This window comes from Triticum aestivum, chromosome 7D (genome assembly GCF_018294505.1).
Source record: "Triticum aestivum cultivar Chinese Spring chromosome 7D, IWGSC CS RefSeq v2.1, whole genome shotgun sequence".
Classification (NCBI taxonomy): Eukaryota; Viridiplantae; Streptophyta; class Magnoliopsida; order Poales; family Poaceae; genus Triticum; species Triticum aestivum.
Window position 1 is genome coordinate 165,623,606 of NC_057814.1, and position 15,476 is coordinate 165,639,081.

The 15,476-nt window shown below is 48.8% G+C and overlaps 1 protein-coding gene and 1 pseudogene across 1 annotated transcript; one reads left to right on the plus strand and one right to left on the minus strand.

The window, feature by feature from the left end:
• The first annotated feature begins 239 nt into the window (after positions 1–239).
• On the plus strand, positions 240–12,787 carry LOC123171009 (probable ubiquitin-conjugating enzyme E2 23; annotated as a pseudogene).
• Positions 12,788–13,841: 1,054 nt separating this feature from the next.
• LOC123163941 (uncharacterized) lies at positions 13,842–14,949 on the minus strand. The gene is made up of 2 exons (XM_044581347.1): positions 14,610–14,949; positions 13,842–14,492 (listed from the first exon to the last, which is right to left on the minus strand). The coding sequence occupies exons 1-2, from the start codon at positions 14,639–14,641 to the stop codon at positions 13,952–13,954; spliced, it is 573 nt and encodes a 190-aa protein (XP_044437282.1). The 5' UTR covers positions 14,642–14,949; the 3' UTR covers positions 13,842–13,951.
• Positions 14,950–15,476: the final 527 nt, after the last annotated feature.

Consider the following 15,476-nt stretch of genomic DNA (forward strand, 5'->3'; position numbering starts at 1 on the left):
TAATTTTCTTCTTCTTTTTTATATGTTCTATCACTTGATTGAGACTTCATTAACTCTCAGTCGACTAAGATTTAGCCACACCCATAGCTAAAACAAGGTATATTCATTGGCAGTCCAATTGTAATCCAACACATGTGTACGCACGCACGAAAGTCCTGTATACTTATCGTACCCGGACACGTACCTTACATAGTCGGGGACTCGTGGCTACAAAATACTACTGCTAAGATCAACCAAACCGGGCTGGAGGAGTTGCCGGGAGATCAACCAAAGATCGTGAAGATGGGCTTGGCCGCCGAGGAGGCAGCCGTCTCCACCAATGTTTACTGGCTGGACCTTGTGAGGTTCGAGCCAGAGATCGGAGGGTTCGTGGACCGCGGTCTGGTCGTCCCGCCCAACGGTATGTACAACCCCGATAACCGCTCTGTCCCCGCCAGCACCTTCATGATTTTCTCCGTCGACGAGGCCGTCAGGACCGGGAACGCCGGCGACATCACTCTCCTCGACAGGAGTTACCTCGGCCCCGGTCAGATCGTCGGGTCGGCGTCAAACCTCGGCGGCCAGATCGGCGTAGTCACCGCCGCCACCACTGTGCTCGACTTGATCGAGCTCGGCGATCCAACGGCGGCGGCCGTCCGAGCCGTGTCGCCGTCTGACCTGCGGCGCGTCAGGGGGCTCAGCCTTGGCGACTACGTGGTGTCCGGGCTGTGGCTCGGCCGGGTCGTTTAGGTGTCGCTCGACGTCGACGTGTTGTTCGACGACGGCGCCGTCTGCACGGTCACCGACGCGGAGTCGAGGAAGCTACGGTCGGCGGAGAAGCAGGCCCGTTACCGCCCTCAGACGAACACCCGGTTCTACCCGGGACAGCGCGTCACCGGCGACCCGCATGCCGTCTTCAAGGCCTCCCGGTGGCTTTACGGCCACTGGAAACCCAGCCGTCAGCTGGGCACCATATGCAGAGTGGAGATGGCCGGCGTTCTTGTCTACTGGCTCGCGTCGGCGCTCTGGGGCACCGACCGGCAACTCGTCCAGGAGTCCGCTCCTCCGGCCTACCAGAGCCCTCGGAACCTGACGCTCTTCTGCCCGGCGTCCGATTGCGCGTGGGGCGTGGCCGACCGCTGCTTCCTCCGGGAACCACCAATTTCTAGCCCAGCTGAAAACCACGCATGTTCACCCGATGATAGCTGCAGTTCGGACGAAGAACTGGAAGAGTTGTGGCCGACTGCACCGGCGGCGGCTGATGATTGCCATGCGCCATCATCCACTCATACAATAATCCGAAGCAAGAAGCGGAATCAGCTCAGGAAATTTTTGTTTGTGCGGCACAGGCGGACGCGGCGAGAAGCTTGGAAGAAGACGGAGTTGGAGCTGCCCATGAGCGTTTCCGACACGCGCACAACCGACGACGTGCTGTGGCAGGACGGCACGGTGCAGCATGGCGCGCCATCGACGTCCGTCGTGCCCTTTGAGATCATGAACGAGCACGAGTTCTTCCCTGGCCAGTACGTTGTGGATAACCACATTGCTACCACTACGAATGATGACACTGCCCAACGCTTGGGCATCGTTAGAAGCCTGAATTGCAAGGACCAGACGGTGCATGTGTCTTGGTTCAAGGCGGCGTCGGGCGTCGAGGAGGCCAGGGAGGTCGAGTGCGACGATACCGTGAGTGCATATGATCTGGGCAGAGACTATGACCACCGTGCTTTCTACGGTGATGTCGTCGTCCGCCTTCTGTCTTCGGGACTAACTGGCAGTGGATGTGCAACTCCAGTGCAACAGCCCCTAGCTCGAGGTCACAAGAACATAGGCGTGACGTCTGATCTTTCATGGGTTGGGCGTGTTGTTGGCCTTCCAGACGGTCAAGTCCAAGTCAAATGGGGTGACGGTAGCATGGCAACGGTATGTACGTAGACGGCCATGCAAATATTTCAGTACGGACCACTACTCGCAAGACATAACTGCTTCGATGTATATTTCGTTGGTTTTCAGGTGTTGCCACATAAGATCACAGTCGTCAATGATGAGAGCTACACAGACCTGCAGGCTGAAATGGGCGACTGGTTGGAGGACAACGGCGCCGATGATGCACCTGGAGAACTGGATGCTGTCAATACTGTAACTATCAAACATATTCATAGCGCGCTCTCCTTAAATTTGCACTTATTATGTCTTAACTAATCCATGTTGCTCGTAAATTTGATTTTAGGACAACTACCATCCTAACCCAGTAGAGGATGGCAACATGGAAGGCCCTGGTGATCTTTCAAATGCATTCGGGCGTGCTACGACTTGGTCGTGGGGCTTGGGTGCTGCCGTCCGATTTGTCACCCGACTGGCAGCCGAAACGTTGGCTCAAGGCAAGAGCTATTTAGCAAAGTGGTGGCCGCCATCAATATCAGAGTCACCTGTGGCGGGTGAAAACGTCGAAGTGTCTATGCTTCTCTCCAGTAGTGGCGAAAGCCTTGCAATGTTATCTAGCATTGCTGCGGTGAGAAGCATCGATGCAACCGCCGGTAGCCACGACTCTCCGGATGAGGGCAAGAAGGCCACAGATGCCACTGGTGATGGCGGCGATCCGTTTCGCTTGCCACGCTTTGATATAGTGCAGAGCCCATCAGATCATCATTACCTTGAAGCCATGAACCCACAGGTACACTGCTCATTACAAAAAACGGCATTTTCGAAGCGTGTTTGTATATATATGATATAGAGGTGCATAGTTGAACCACTGCAAAGATTTTATACAGATTCATATATGTAGTTAACCAATGTTCTTTTGGAAATGACCTGTAGGACGGCGGCAATGAAAAGACGTGGGTTAAGACCGTGCAGAAGGAATGGAAAATACTAATGAATGACTTACCAGGTACATTACCACCCAAACCCAGCTAGTACTTCCTCCGTCCAAAATTAGTTATAAGCTCAAACAGATGTATCTGACACTAAAAACGTCTAGATACATCCGTTTGAGCATCATCTAATTTCAAATGAAAGGAGTAGTATGGAGCGCATGGAAGTACCGATGAACTTTTCACGTACATATGCAGACACCATCTATGTGTGTGCATTTAAAGATCGCATGGACCTGCTCAGGGCGGTGATTGTCGGGGCAAGTGGAACCCCGTACCAGGACGGGCTATTCTTTTTTGACTTGCAACTGCCGTTGTCCTACCCGGCCGCACCACCGCAAGTATACTACCACTCGTTTGGCCTCCGCCTCAACCCCAACCTATATGCCTCCGGCACCGTGTGCCTCAGCCTGCTCAACACTTTTGGTGGCGATGGCACCGAGGTCTGGTCCCGGGCGATGTCAACCCTCCTTCAAGTCCTCGTGTCCATCCAAGGCCTGGTCCTCAATAACCAGCCATACTACAATGAGGCAGGCTACGAAGACCTGGTTGGCACGCCGGAGGGCCGCCGCAACGCGCTGCCTTACAACGAGAAGGCATATCTGCTCACCCTACGGGCCATTTTTTTTGAGCAAAAGAGGGTTTCCCCTCCGATTTCCATTATAGAAACCAGGCCGAAGCCACGAGCAGTCTAGAAGTCTTATAGTAAGAAGCGGAACATAGAGTAAAAGCGAAACCCGCGCAGGGAGTGGCCAGGGACACAACCCCCCACCCCCGGGATATCCAGATCATAACAAGTTTCCATCACAAAAGGCTAAACGAAGGAGAAGACAAATATAAAGCAAAGCAGCAGCAAGCTCTTGAAATGTCGCGGCTTCCCTAATCCTTCAGCCGCGGAACCCCGAAGCGCCATCCTTGCGAAGCTTTGAAGATCTCACTTGCCACCTGCTCGATGAGTCTTGCCCCCAACGTCAGCATTCTTTCCCCTGGGCCCTTTTTCTGCAAAATAGCCCAATCAGTAATCCAGCAGCATATTCGTTTAACGATCCCAATCGGGTCGTTTACCTTTTTCTTATCAAACACAATGTCATTGCGGCAATTCCAAATCGCCCAAAGCAGAGCAGAAGTGCCAATCAACACCAGTTTTTTACTTTCTTTGTTAAAATTGTTTAGCCACCCCCAAAACAGTCATCAATGTTTATGGGAGTTTTCTTAAAGTCAAATGAACATCTCACCAGATTCCAAATGATTCTGGCAACCGAACAGGAGAAGAAAAGATGATCAATGTTTTCCTCCTATCCACAAAACACACAATGTTTGTCCCCTTTCCACCCTCTTTTTAATAGGGTGTCTCTAGTAAGGATACTTTTTTTGCTTAGCAACCAAAGAAAGAACTTGATTTTTGCAGGTACTTTGACTTTCCACAGGAATTTGTATGGAAAACCCATGTCAGTATGGACTAGGTGTAGATATAGGGATTTTACAGTGAATATTCTGTTAGCATTGAGCATCCACATGGGCTTGTCTCTGCCCCCGTGCATCATTATGTCCTCACATCTTCTTTTAAGGCTATCCTACAGTCCCCCATAGCCTCCATCTATTTTTCTTCTGAAAGACATAGCATTCCACCCTTTTTCAATCACCCCTCTGACAGTAATTTCTCTGTCATTGCTAATCGCATACAATGAGGGGCATGCTTCTTTTAGTGGTTTGTCATCCACCCACCAATCTTCCCAGAATCTGGTATTTCTCCCATCCCCTAATTTTTTTAATGTGGGGGAAAACTAAATTCTTGATACTTATCAGGCTAGTCCAGAATTGCGAGTCCCCCTGTCTTTTTTAATGCCCGACAAGCATTTGTTCTGGATATATTTAGATCTAATGATGTCTTGCCAAAGTCCCTCCTCAGCTTCTAGTTTCCAAATCCATTTAGCTAGCAAGGCAATGTTAAATTTCTCTAGATTGATTAGCCCGAGACCTCCTTGTTGTTTAGGAAGGCAGCATGTTTTCCAGTTAACTAAATGATACTTTTTTTTATCCTCTTCCGCTTGCCATACCAGTCTTGCCCTGAAGAAATCAACTTTTTTCCTGACTCCAACAGGGAGCAGATAGAAAGACATCATGTATATAGGAATGTTTGTTAGGCACGATTGTACTAACGTGACTCTGCCAGCAATATTGAGCAATCTGCCTTGCCAGCACGCACATCTTTTCTCTATTTTCTCAGTTACATTCCTCCACATCCCATTACTGATCCTTTTATTATGGACCGGCAGGCCTAGGTATTTCAGTGGCATCTCCCCCAACGCACAAGTAAAAATCTCTTGATATATTTCTTTCTTGTCCTTAGCTTCTCCAAAGAGGTATATGTCACTTTTATGAAAATTAATCGTGAGTCCTGACATTTGTTCAAAAGCAGTCAGAATAAATTTGAGATTTCTCGCTGACACCTCATCATCCTGGATTAGGAATATGGTGTCATCTGCATATTGCAGCATGTTCACTCCATTTTCATGATTGTCAGTGAGAACCCCTTTAATAAATCCCTCATTTCTAGCTCTGTCCATAATAATGGCTAGGGCGTCAACAGCTAGATCAAACAACAGGGGGGATAATGAGTCCCCCTGGCGAAGCCCTTTAAAAGTTTTAAAAAACTTTCCAATATTGTCATTTACCTTCACACCCACTTGTCCCCCTCCTCATGGTGTGCATCACCCAGTCACACCACTTGTCAGGAAATTTTTTGAGTTTCAGCATTTTATGGACAAAAGGCCATTTGATTTTGTCATACGCCTTTTCAAAATCTACCTTAAATAGCATAGCATTTTGGTTTTTTTCATTTTGATTGAATTTATAGCTTCATGAAGGATCACCACTCCCTCCATAATGTATCTGCCTTTCACAAAAGCAGTTTGAATGGGGGAGATGATGGGGTTAACAACCTTACTAAGCCTGTTCATCAGGACTTTAGTGATGATTTTGAAGCTGACATTCAACAGGCAAATGGGCCTGAATTTCTGTATCTGTTTGGCATCTTTGACCTTTGGGACCAAGGTAATGATCCCATAATTCAACCTAGCTAAATCAACCACACCTTTGTGGAAATCATCCAGAATGTTTTTTATATCATTTTTGATTAAATCCCAGAAGTTTTGATAGAATTCAATAGCAAATCCATCAGGGCCTGGGCTTTTGTTTTTTTCCATGGAGAACACCACTTCCCTAATCTCTTCCATGGAGAAGTCCTTAACCAATTCATCTTGTGTTTGAGGAGAGATCTCTGCAGATCCTTGTATGTTGAGATTGATAGTAGAGTTTTCAGCTTGACCAAAAAGATTTTTATAGAATGTAGTGATATACTCAATCAGCTCTTTCTCTCTCTCAATCACACCCTCATCCTGTTCTAACCTGACAATCCTATTCTTCCTTCTCCTCCCATTCACTCTGGCATGATAATATCTAGTATTGGAATCTCCTTCTTTGATTTCCTTATCTTTGTATCTCTGTAACCACTTGATTTCTTCTAATTTGAAGATTTCTTTTAATTCTCTTCTCAATTCTTTCTGCATAATTCTTTCTTGGGCATTAATCCCTCTCAATTCTGCATTCTTATCTATCATGTCCAGCATATTTAACAGTTCCTTCTTTCTTTTCCTATACATAGCATTAGCATTTAAAACCCACCCTTTGACTTTTTGTCTAATGTTTCCGAGTCTCTTTTGCCAAGTGTCCATACTAGATGCATTACACCTCACCTCCCAGTTTTTTTCCACAAATTCCTTAAATCCTTCCATATGCATCCATGCATTTTCAAATCTGAAAATGGGAGGAGCATTTCTATGCTCACCAGAATCCAACAGCAGTGGAGTGTGATCTGAAATCTCTCTTTCTAATGCTATGACCATAGTCATGGGGTATTTATCTTCCCAATCTGGGCATACCAAGACCCTATCAAGTTTCTCATATGTAGGGTTTGGCATATTATTTGCCCAAGTGAATTGTCTCCCACTGATTGAGATGTCTCTTAATCCAGCATGTTCAATAATAGCATTAAAAACAAAGCTGAAGTGATCCACCCCCCAGGTTTATTTTTCTCTGCACTGTTCCTAATGATATTGAAATCCCCCCAATGACACAAGGGAGAGGGTTATCTTGATACAACCTAGATAATTCAGCTAAAAAAGCTGCTTTCCCTTCTCTTTGAGCATCACCATAGACATTCACCAAGTTCCAACTAAACTTGGCTTTTTTTTATCAAAAAGCAGTGTTCTAATAAAATATGTGCCTTTTTCCACTTGTAAAAAGTCAAAATTATCATTATTAATTCCTACCAATATTCCTCCAGATTTGCCTCGAGGGGCAACCCATTCCCAGAGGAAATTCCCCCCCAGCAAGGTTGTGTAATTCATTTTTTATAAAGTCACCCTTAATGGTCTCCAAAAGGCCAACAAAATCTAAAATTTTCTCTATGATTGCCTCTCTAACAAAGTTTTTCTTTGTGTCCTGTCTAATCCCCCTCACATTCCAAAATATCCCTTTCATTGTTTCTTTTTCTTCTTCCTCCCTCCCCTAAAAGATATAGCAAGCTTCCCAGCACTAGCAGCTGAGGTGCCACTCTTATTTTTCTTATTACTAGAGAATATTTTCCTCAGGGTGTCATAGTAATCAAGATCCATTTCTGCATCAGAGTGATCATCACCTGAGCACAGTTCTTCTAGTTTAGCATCACCAATATCAATTTGATTTGGAGAGCTTTCATTTTTCTCTTTTTCCTCTTGATTTCTTATGTTTTGTAGATATATATCTCTTCTAGCCTGTTCCATATTGGAAATCAGGTCTAGGTTTTCGCTGACCAGGTCAATAGTACATCCCAAGTCCACCCCTACTTTCTCTGCCATTTCAAACAAAGAGATTTGATCCTTAGTAAGGGTTGGGGACTTACCATAGTTATCTTTATCAGCAGCTCTCTCCTTAGCCAGATCTTCAATCTTGGAGTCCTTTTTATCTAGATTTCTGTCACTTCTTCTGGTTGGACCTTCTTTGTCTTTTTCCTTCCCCTCTTTATCAAAGATCCCCAGTTTTGATCCCAGAGATTCCACAGAATCCTGGCTAGCATTATAATCCACTGGTTCAGTGTAATTGTCTTCTATCAGAGGATCTTGAATATTGTCTTTATCAGAGTCATTTTTATCTCCCATATCATCTCTAGAGATTTCTTTTTCATCCCACTGGTCTACCTTTTCCATACATTTGTCTATCATCACTTGCTGCTTCTTGATCATATCTACCATAGCTCTCTTCTCCTCTTCCCATGAAGTGTATTTCTGTTCTTCCACAGCCCTCCAGGTTCTTTGTTTGTTTTTGTCTTCCTCCATCTCTTGAATTCTATGTACCAGTCTATCTAAATCAGCTTCAACTTTTTTTCTCAAACCCACCTCAGCCAGATATTCTTTCTGAATGTTCATGATCTCTTCATTTTTTCCTCATATCCTCAAATTGCTTGAGTCCCACACTTCCCAGGGAGATGTTTTCTTTGTTTCCTTCAATATCTACTCCACCAATCTTGATCTTTTTTCTCATGTCTGCGGATTCACATTCTCTGTCTGTTTCAACATCCACATGTTTCCTCTTGTCTTCATACCACCCCTGTTCCACCACTTTTTCAAGTTCCAAGGTGACTCTGTATATCATGAGGTCTTTGTCTGTTACTTCAGTATGTGTAGGAATTTTTTCAAAGTCTCTCACTCCCACCCTGGCTCTAATTTTTTTCAAGCAGAATTGTTGTCATATCTATCTCCAGGACTGGGCCAATAGTAGCAGCTACTTCACAAGCCCCAAAAAATGTCTGAAACACTCAGGCATTTTGCCAATTTTCACCCACACAGTGTGCAACTTTCCTATGGCTTGTGTATCATAGGTCCAACTATCCACATTTATGACAGCCTTTGTCCCCAACAGGTCAAAATTCCCAAACTTGTGTAATTCAGTCAGTCTGCTCTTGTTGGGGAACCTCATGAGATAAGCCCTGTCCCCATGTTTTTTGCATCTCCATTGCCAGTCCCATTTGAACATGTAGCTAAACCCCTCCAAGAATTGTGTCTAATCGATCTCCTCAGATGCAATAGTGACAATTCCCATCGGGTTAATCTGCTCACTACTCACCACCTCCTTGGAATTTTGAACCAAGAGCACTCCCAAACCTCTGGCTGCATATCCAACATATTTAGGCAGGGGCTTAATCTGTTTCATCCAGTTACAGTCTTCAGTGATGTGAGAATTTTTTCCACATATGATACAGTTAGGAAGCTTGCAGTCTCTAGTTTGATGTCTGAAATCTTTGCACTTGTTACAGGGAATTCTGAAGTTATTCCCACTTTTTCCTAGATCAGGGCCTTCTCTCTGTGGAAATCTGCCATCCCCCCCAAGCGTTTTGATTTTGCCTGGATCCAGAACCATTATCCACATCTCCTCCGTAGCTAACCTCTCTGCTTTGCATCCCTTTCTCTCTCTCACCCTCGATCATCTTCCCCTCCTCTTTTTGCTTGCCAGTTCCAGTTACCATGCCAACACCCTGTTGTGCCATCTAGGCAAGGAGAGCCCCAAACCACTATTGCTGTTGAAGAAATTCAGGAGGAGGAATGACACCAGGGACAGGATCTTTACCTTTGTTCTCAGATCCGGCTCTGTTAGCCTCTGGCTTGCCCCCCTCTCTATCATTGTCTTCTGTAGTTCTACCAGCATCTGGGAGCCGCGTCCCGCCTCCATTTCCCTGGTAGCTAGAAGTCCCAATGGTGGATCTTGAGCTAAACCCTTCGGGCGTCCTGCCAATCTGAGAGAAAGTGCCTTTGTATCTATCTACATCTTCTTCTTTCTTTCTGTAATGGAAACCATCTCTGCCACCACGGTTGAATCTTCCCCCTCCACGATTATTCCCAAAACCTCTGTTCATCTCTTCTACTTTCTCTCTTTCTGGTGGCGGCGGAAGAGGTGGAAACCCTAAATCCTCGAGGGGATCACACTCTTCCCCCCACAGGGAGAGAGGCGCTTTATTTATACTGCCAAAACTTTCAGAAAGCATATTTATCAAAGGCGTTTCTTCCCGTTGCCCATTTTGCCCCCATATCTCACTTTCCCCAAATTCTCCTTTTCTGACAGAGTAATCCCCCACACAACAACCCAAGCCATTGTTGATTTCCATTTCCTCAATATAGTTTGCCTCATTAGACCAGAAATCTGGAATTTGGACATATTGAATTCTACTCATTTTATTAACAACCTCCCTTCCCAGTAAAACCTGATCAGGGGCGAGCATCTCTCTCTGTTTTTTCCCATGAGCAGGGCTATTAACACACTTCTCATCACTACATTCTATGATTTTTGCAGCTATCAGCCGCTTTTTTCTCTTATTATTACTTCTATTATCGCCTATCGATGTAGGTTCACTGCCATATTTGGAAAAAGGGGGAATCGTACCTTGCAGATCCAACGGGAGCCCAGTCTCCTCGTCGGAAACCTCACCGGCGAGCAACTAGAAGCGGCCGCCCACCGGCGAGGCTCCTACTCTCGTCCCTGGGAGCGAGCGAGACCGAGCAGGCGTGGGGAACGGCGAGGGAAGCGCGGTGACCTCCTCAGAATCAACGACATCTTCTTCTAGATCTTCTTCGTCCCAAGCTTCATCCCCCTCCTGCCCTCGGCGCGCCCCAGATCTGGCCGCCTCTCCACCACTGCAGCCCTGGACGCCACCGGAGCTGGGGCGGGGAGACCCATCACCACGCCGACCACGAATCCAGGTGGATCCGCAGGGACGGTGCGACACGAACGAAACGCAATCCACTTCATGGCCTGCATCGGATCGTCTGATTCCGCCTCCTCCATCGCCCACAGCAGCATCCGGAGCGCCCTCACCGGCTCGCCTGACGGAGTGAGGCGCCAGTCCTCCGCCTCGGTGAGCCTCCGGTAGGCACACCCCGCCGCCTTCTTCAGATTGCTCTCCGTCGAGAACCTGGAGATGATCTCCCGCAGCTTCGCCAGCTTCTCTTTGTCGCCGTTGGCTATCACCAGAGCCCTCCTCTCGAGTCTCTGCTTCCAGGAATCCATGACCGCCTACCTTCGGGGAGCTCGCTCGTGGGAGAGAAGGGAGGTGTGTTTCGTCGAGAGGGGAGGGAATGGCCGCTCCGCTCCGTGCCGCAGCTTTAATCCGCCTCCCTTCCCGACGTTCTCTCTCCTCCTCCGCCTCGATCTGCGCATCGCGCCGCGCCTCCGCCTCGGGACTCAATCCCCTGCCGACCAAAACAACGTGACAAGGAAACCGCTCCTGAGTCCCCTCCCCGATCGGGATCTCCCCGTGTACCCGCGTCGAGTCGACCCGTACGCCGCGGTCGTCAAGAAGGGTCAACACTGGGGAGTCGCCGCGTCGGAGTAGGATGCCCCGCTCGTAGATCAGAAGCGCCGGCGTGGCAAGGTCGGCGACGAGGTGCACCGCCCACCTGCAATCGGGCGGAACCGCCTTACGCGTCATCGCTCTTCGACCCTACGGGCCATGCTCCACCTATTACGCCGCCCACCGCAGGGATTCGAGGAGTTCATCAAGGATCACTTCCGTCACCGTGGAAGATTCGTGCTTAGGGCATGCGAGGCATACCTTCGAGGATGCATCGTTGGAACGCTCACTAGTGATGCCAGCCCCACCGTGGAGAATAGTGAGCGGCCTTGCTCGGCAGGGTTAAGGCTTGCACTTACCAACGTGGTGCCGAGCCTCATGGAGGCAATAAGAGAAGTAGGGGATGAGGAGTAATGTGTTTTTTTTACAGTAGGAGTACTGTGTTGTTGCACGATACTAGATTAGCTATATTATAAATATTTTTTCTTCTAAACTACCATCCCTTGTGTACATCTCTTTAAGCATGCACGGTGAAATTTGGCTACTTCTTAACTTTGTTTGTCACTGGTTGCGTGGACACCCAACATATGTGTAACCTCAGACTTGTTTCTTTTGTTCACCCTAGTTAGTAGGCATATATATTTGTCATCATATATGAACAAAGAGGACTTTTTGTTTTGCGAATTAACAAAGAGGGCCTAATAATGCACTAATGATACACAATAGAAGTGACCCATACTAAAAATTTCTTTGTGCTTGCCTTACACGTGCAAGGCAAGTCTGAGTAATTAATATTACTACTTGACACACAATTCTCAGTGTAAATTTACAAATATAGTCGGATGTAAGTGATTTTTTATATTTTGTTGAAATATAATAATATTGAGAAGAAATCAAGCCTCTACAACAACACGATGTTAAGAGCACAACCAAATTATTATAAAAGAAATAGAAGTGGAGTCCTCCTCCCCCCGCGTCGCTCCCGCGAGGCGACCGGGGGGCAACCCTAAATCCCGCCGGTCTCCGCCCCCTCTCCCCTCCCCCTCCCTCGCCGCCGCCCGTGGGCGCGGCTGGGCAAAACCCAGCCGTCGCCGGCGGCGGCGGGGCCTCGTCGTCCTCCTGCTCGGGCGGTGCTGGCGCGGGCCGGCGCCTCGGGTCGGAGCGTGGAGCTGTGCCGGGCGACACGGCGGTGCAGCGGGCAGAGGTGGAGCTCCGGTTCCTCTGCTCCCCCTCGGCGGGCGGCCAGGTGTTGGTGCGTGCTCGGCTCTCCGAGATCGGCGACGGCGCGGCCAGATCTGACGGGCGCGGCTGGATCTGGGGCCGGGCGACACGGGCCGAGGGCGGCAGGGGCTGCAGCGTCGCAGCAGCGGCAGGTCGGTGGGCGGGCTCGCCGGCTCCAGGTGCTCCGGTGGTTGGGCGGCGGCGGGCAGCGCGGATGGGCTCCCCGGTGAGCTTTCTTGGTGGTCGGCAGCGGACCTTGGGGTTTTCCTTGCCGGCGGACGGGTGTGTGTTGGTGGTCTCACGTGGAGCTGCGCCGTCTGCCGAGGTGGGGTGACAAAGGGGGTGTCCGGTGGGGAGGTAGGCTGGAGGGATGGGAGGCGCCGACGAGAGTTCGGGCCACCCGTCAACGGCACGGGGGTGTGCCGGTCCGGATGCGTCCGCTCCCCCTCCTCCCCCTTTCCCCGGCCGAGTGCGGGCCGATGTAGCTCCGGCGTTGTTCGAGGCGGGACGTATGCTGCGGTTTGGCGGTCGGGTGCGTCCTTTGGGCCAAAGCCGGTGACTTTGGCTGGTCTTGGGGGTGTCTGGATGCAGGCGGCGGCCTTGGCGGTGGGAGACGCGACGTTCGTGGGCGGAGCTCGCGTCTCAGGTGCGGGTGTGCAGCCATGGCCACGCGGGTGGTTTGGTTGCGGGTGGTTGGCGGAGGTAGGGTGCGTTGGAGGGGTGTGAGCGCCGGGGTACACCACTTGCTCATGGGCCGACGGTGGCGACGTCCGTGGACGCCGTATCCTTCATGAAGGCTCCGTCGCGGTGTTCCCACTCCTTCGTGATGCTCCAGGTGAAAACTTGATCTTCGTGATCGGACGGTAGCGGCTACCCATAGTCGTGCCCTTCTGGAGGCACCGTCCTGGAGTCCCTGCTCCGTCGTTATCCGCCTCGCCTCTCCTCGGAAGATTGCGTTGGAGGTCTCCGTTGGCTCCAAGCGATTCATGTTGTTTGGTAGTCGTTGGGGTGGCGTGGCGGTGCTTGGCACCTTTGTATTTGCCTTGGGTGTGTGTCGTGTGCGGTAGTGACGTGTGTTTGTATCGGTGTGTTTGTATGGTCGGTGGTTTATATATAAAGCGGGGCGAAAGCCTTTTTCGATAAAGAAATAGAAGTGAAAATAGTGACCAATGGAACAACTGCAACAACACGTTGTCAAGTTCATGGAAAGAATGATGGCATGGACATGCGAAGCAGCAGGGCAGTACAAACTGATGAGTCCATCGGACCTGCGTGCTATAAATCATCTCTCCTGAATCCAGAGAAGGAAAAGAGTTCTCACAGGATGAAACGTTGCCGGTTACCGGAACAGAGGAGGAAGAAAGGAAGAAAAAGGTGAAGTGCTAAAGGATTATACTGCCCAGATTAATTTGGGAGCATCTTGAAATTAGGCTTCAGCCTAAAACACGGTAAGGCTATCATACCTTACGTGCTCAAAGGCTTAGACACGAAAGAAGTTTTAAACAAAGATAATTACACAACCTACGATCATGGAGCACATAGTGGAGAACAACAATCTCTTTACGGGGGAAACAGAAGTAGCGTCGTCGGAGACCACAGATCCCTGGCCACCCTTGTTATATCTGTCGAGAGCATCTTCTCTCTTTTGGAGTTCTAACCTTCGCTTCCTCGTTGCTTCCTTGATCGGCATGTGGTGCAAGTGACTCCGGACCGTGACCCTGCCAGTCATAAGATTTGGCACCAAATAGAACAATCCAGACTCCAAGCGACATTCTTTGTATTTCTTGATTCTCCGGTTGATTATGGCCAGCGATTCTTTTATGCTGTCTCGATGTTCCTTGTAATATGCCCAACGGAGCATGCCCAGTTTCTTAAGCTCGCCGAAGTAGGCCGTCATCAAAGCCATGCCCTCTCTCAGAGCTACTTCACGGCCCAACACTGTCGTTCGGAGCGTGGCATCGTCGTCATAGCGTTCATCGCACATCCTTGTACCACACTCGTCGTCATAGCGTCTCAATTTGCTGCGTCGTTCTTCGCGTCTGTGATTGTATAGCAGAAAAAGAGGAACAGGGTTGTCCGCAGGTCAAAAACTTTACAGTATATTGAAGTCACATATGGTGTAGAAAGTCAAGCTATGGATGGGATCGATTGTGTACCTGCCACCGCTGAGCATGGGGTTCTTGTCCATGTCGGCGAACGAAACAAGCTAGCGCAGACTGAACGATTTATATAGATGATTTTGCAGGCAGCGGAGGTGCGATCAGAAATATATAGTATTACATGTAGATTGGCAGTCCAATTGTAATCCGTCACATGTGTACGCACGCACGAAAGTCCTGTATACTTATCACGTACCTTACCTAGTCGGGGACTCATGGCTACAAAATACTACTGCTAAGATCAACCAAACCGGGCTGGAGGAGTTGCCGGGAGATCAACCAAAGATCGTGAAGACGCTATAAGATCGATGGGCTTGGCCGCCGTGGAGGCAGCCGTTTCCACTGAAAGCTGCATAAAACTGTTGCTTATTAATGATTTGGTGCGGCATACAAGAGTATATAAGAGGGTACAAACCGACTTGGGATAGGGGTACAAAACTGACTTGGACTAGAAGTCGTATACCATAATGACTACTCTAACATCCCCCGCAGTATCAACGGCAGGCTCGACGACGTTGAGACTGAAACAGATATTTTGAAACGGCTTAGTAGGCAGTGCCTTGGTGAAAATGTCAGCAAACTGAGCCGTAGAGGGAACATGAAGCACCCGAACCTGACCAAGAGCAACCTTTTCACAAACAAAATGAATATCAATGTCAATATGCTTTGTGCGTCGGTGTTGAACTGGATTGCTGGTCATGTAGACTACTGATATGTTGTCATAGTAGACAATAGTGGCCTGCTCAATAGGCCTGTGTAGTTCGGAGAGTAACTGCCGAATCCAGATTGTATCTGCAACGGCATGTGCCACAGCGCGATACTCAGCCTCGGCCGACGAACGTGAGACTGTAACCTGTCTTTTCG

Excerpts from the sequence above, each read along its gene's own strand:
- LOC123163941 (XM_044581347.1), bottom strand. The coding sequence starts at position 14,641 with ATGGACAAGAACCCCATGCTCAGCGGTGGCAG. Across the intron at positions 14,493-14,609 it reads CCCATGCTCAGCGGTGGCAG|ACGCGAAGAACGACGCAGCA; the intron begins GTACACAATCGA and ends ATACAATCACAG.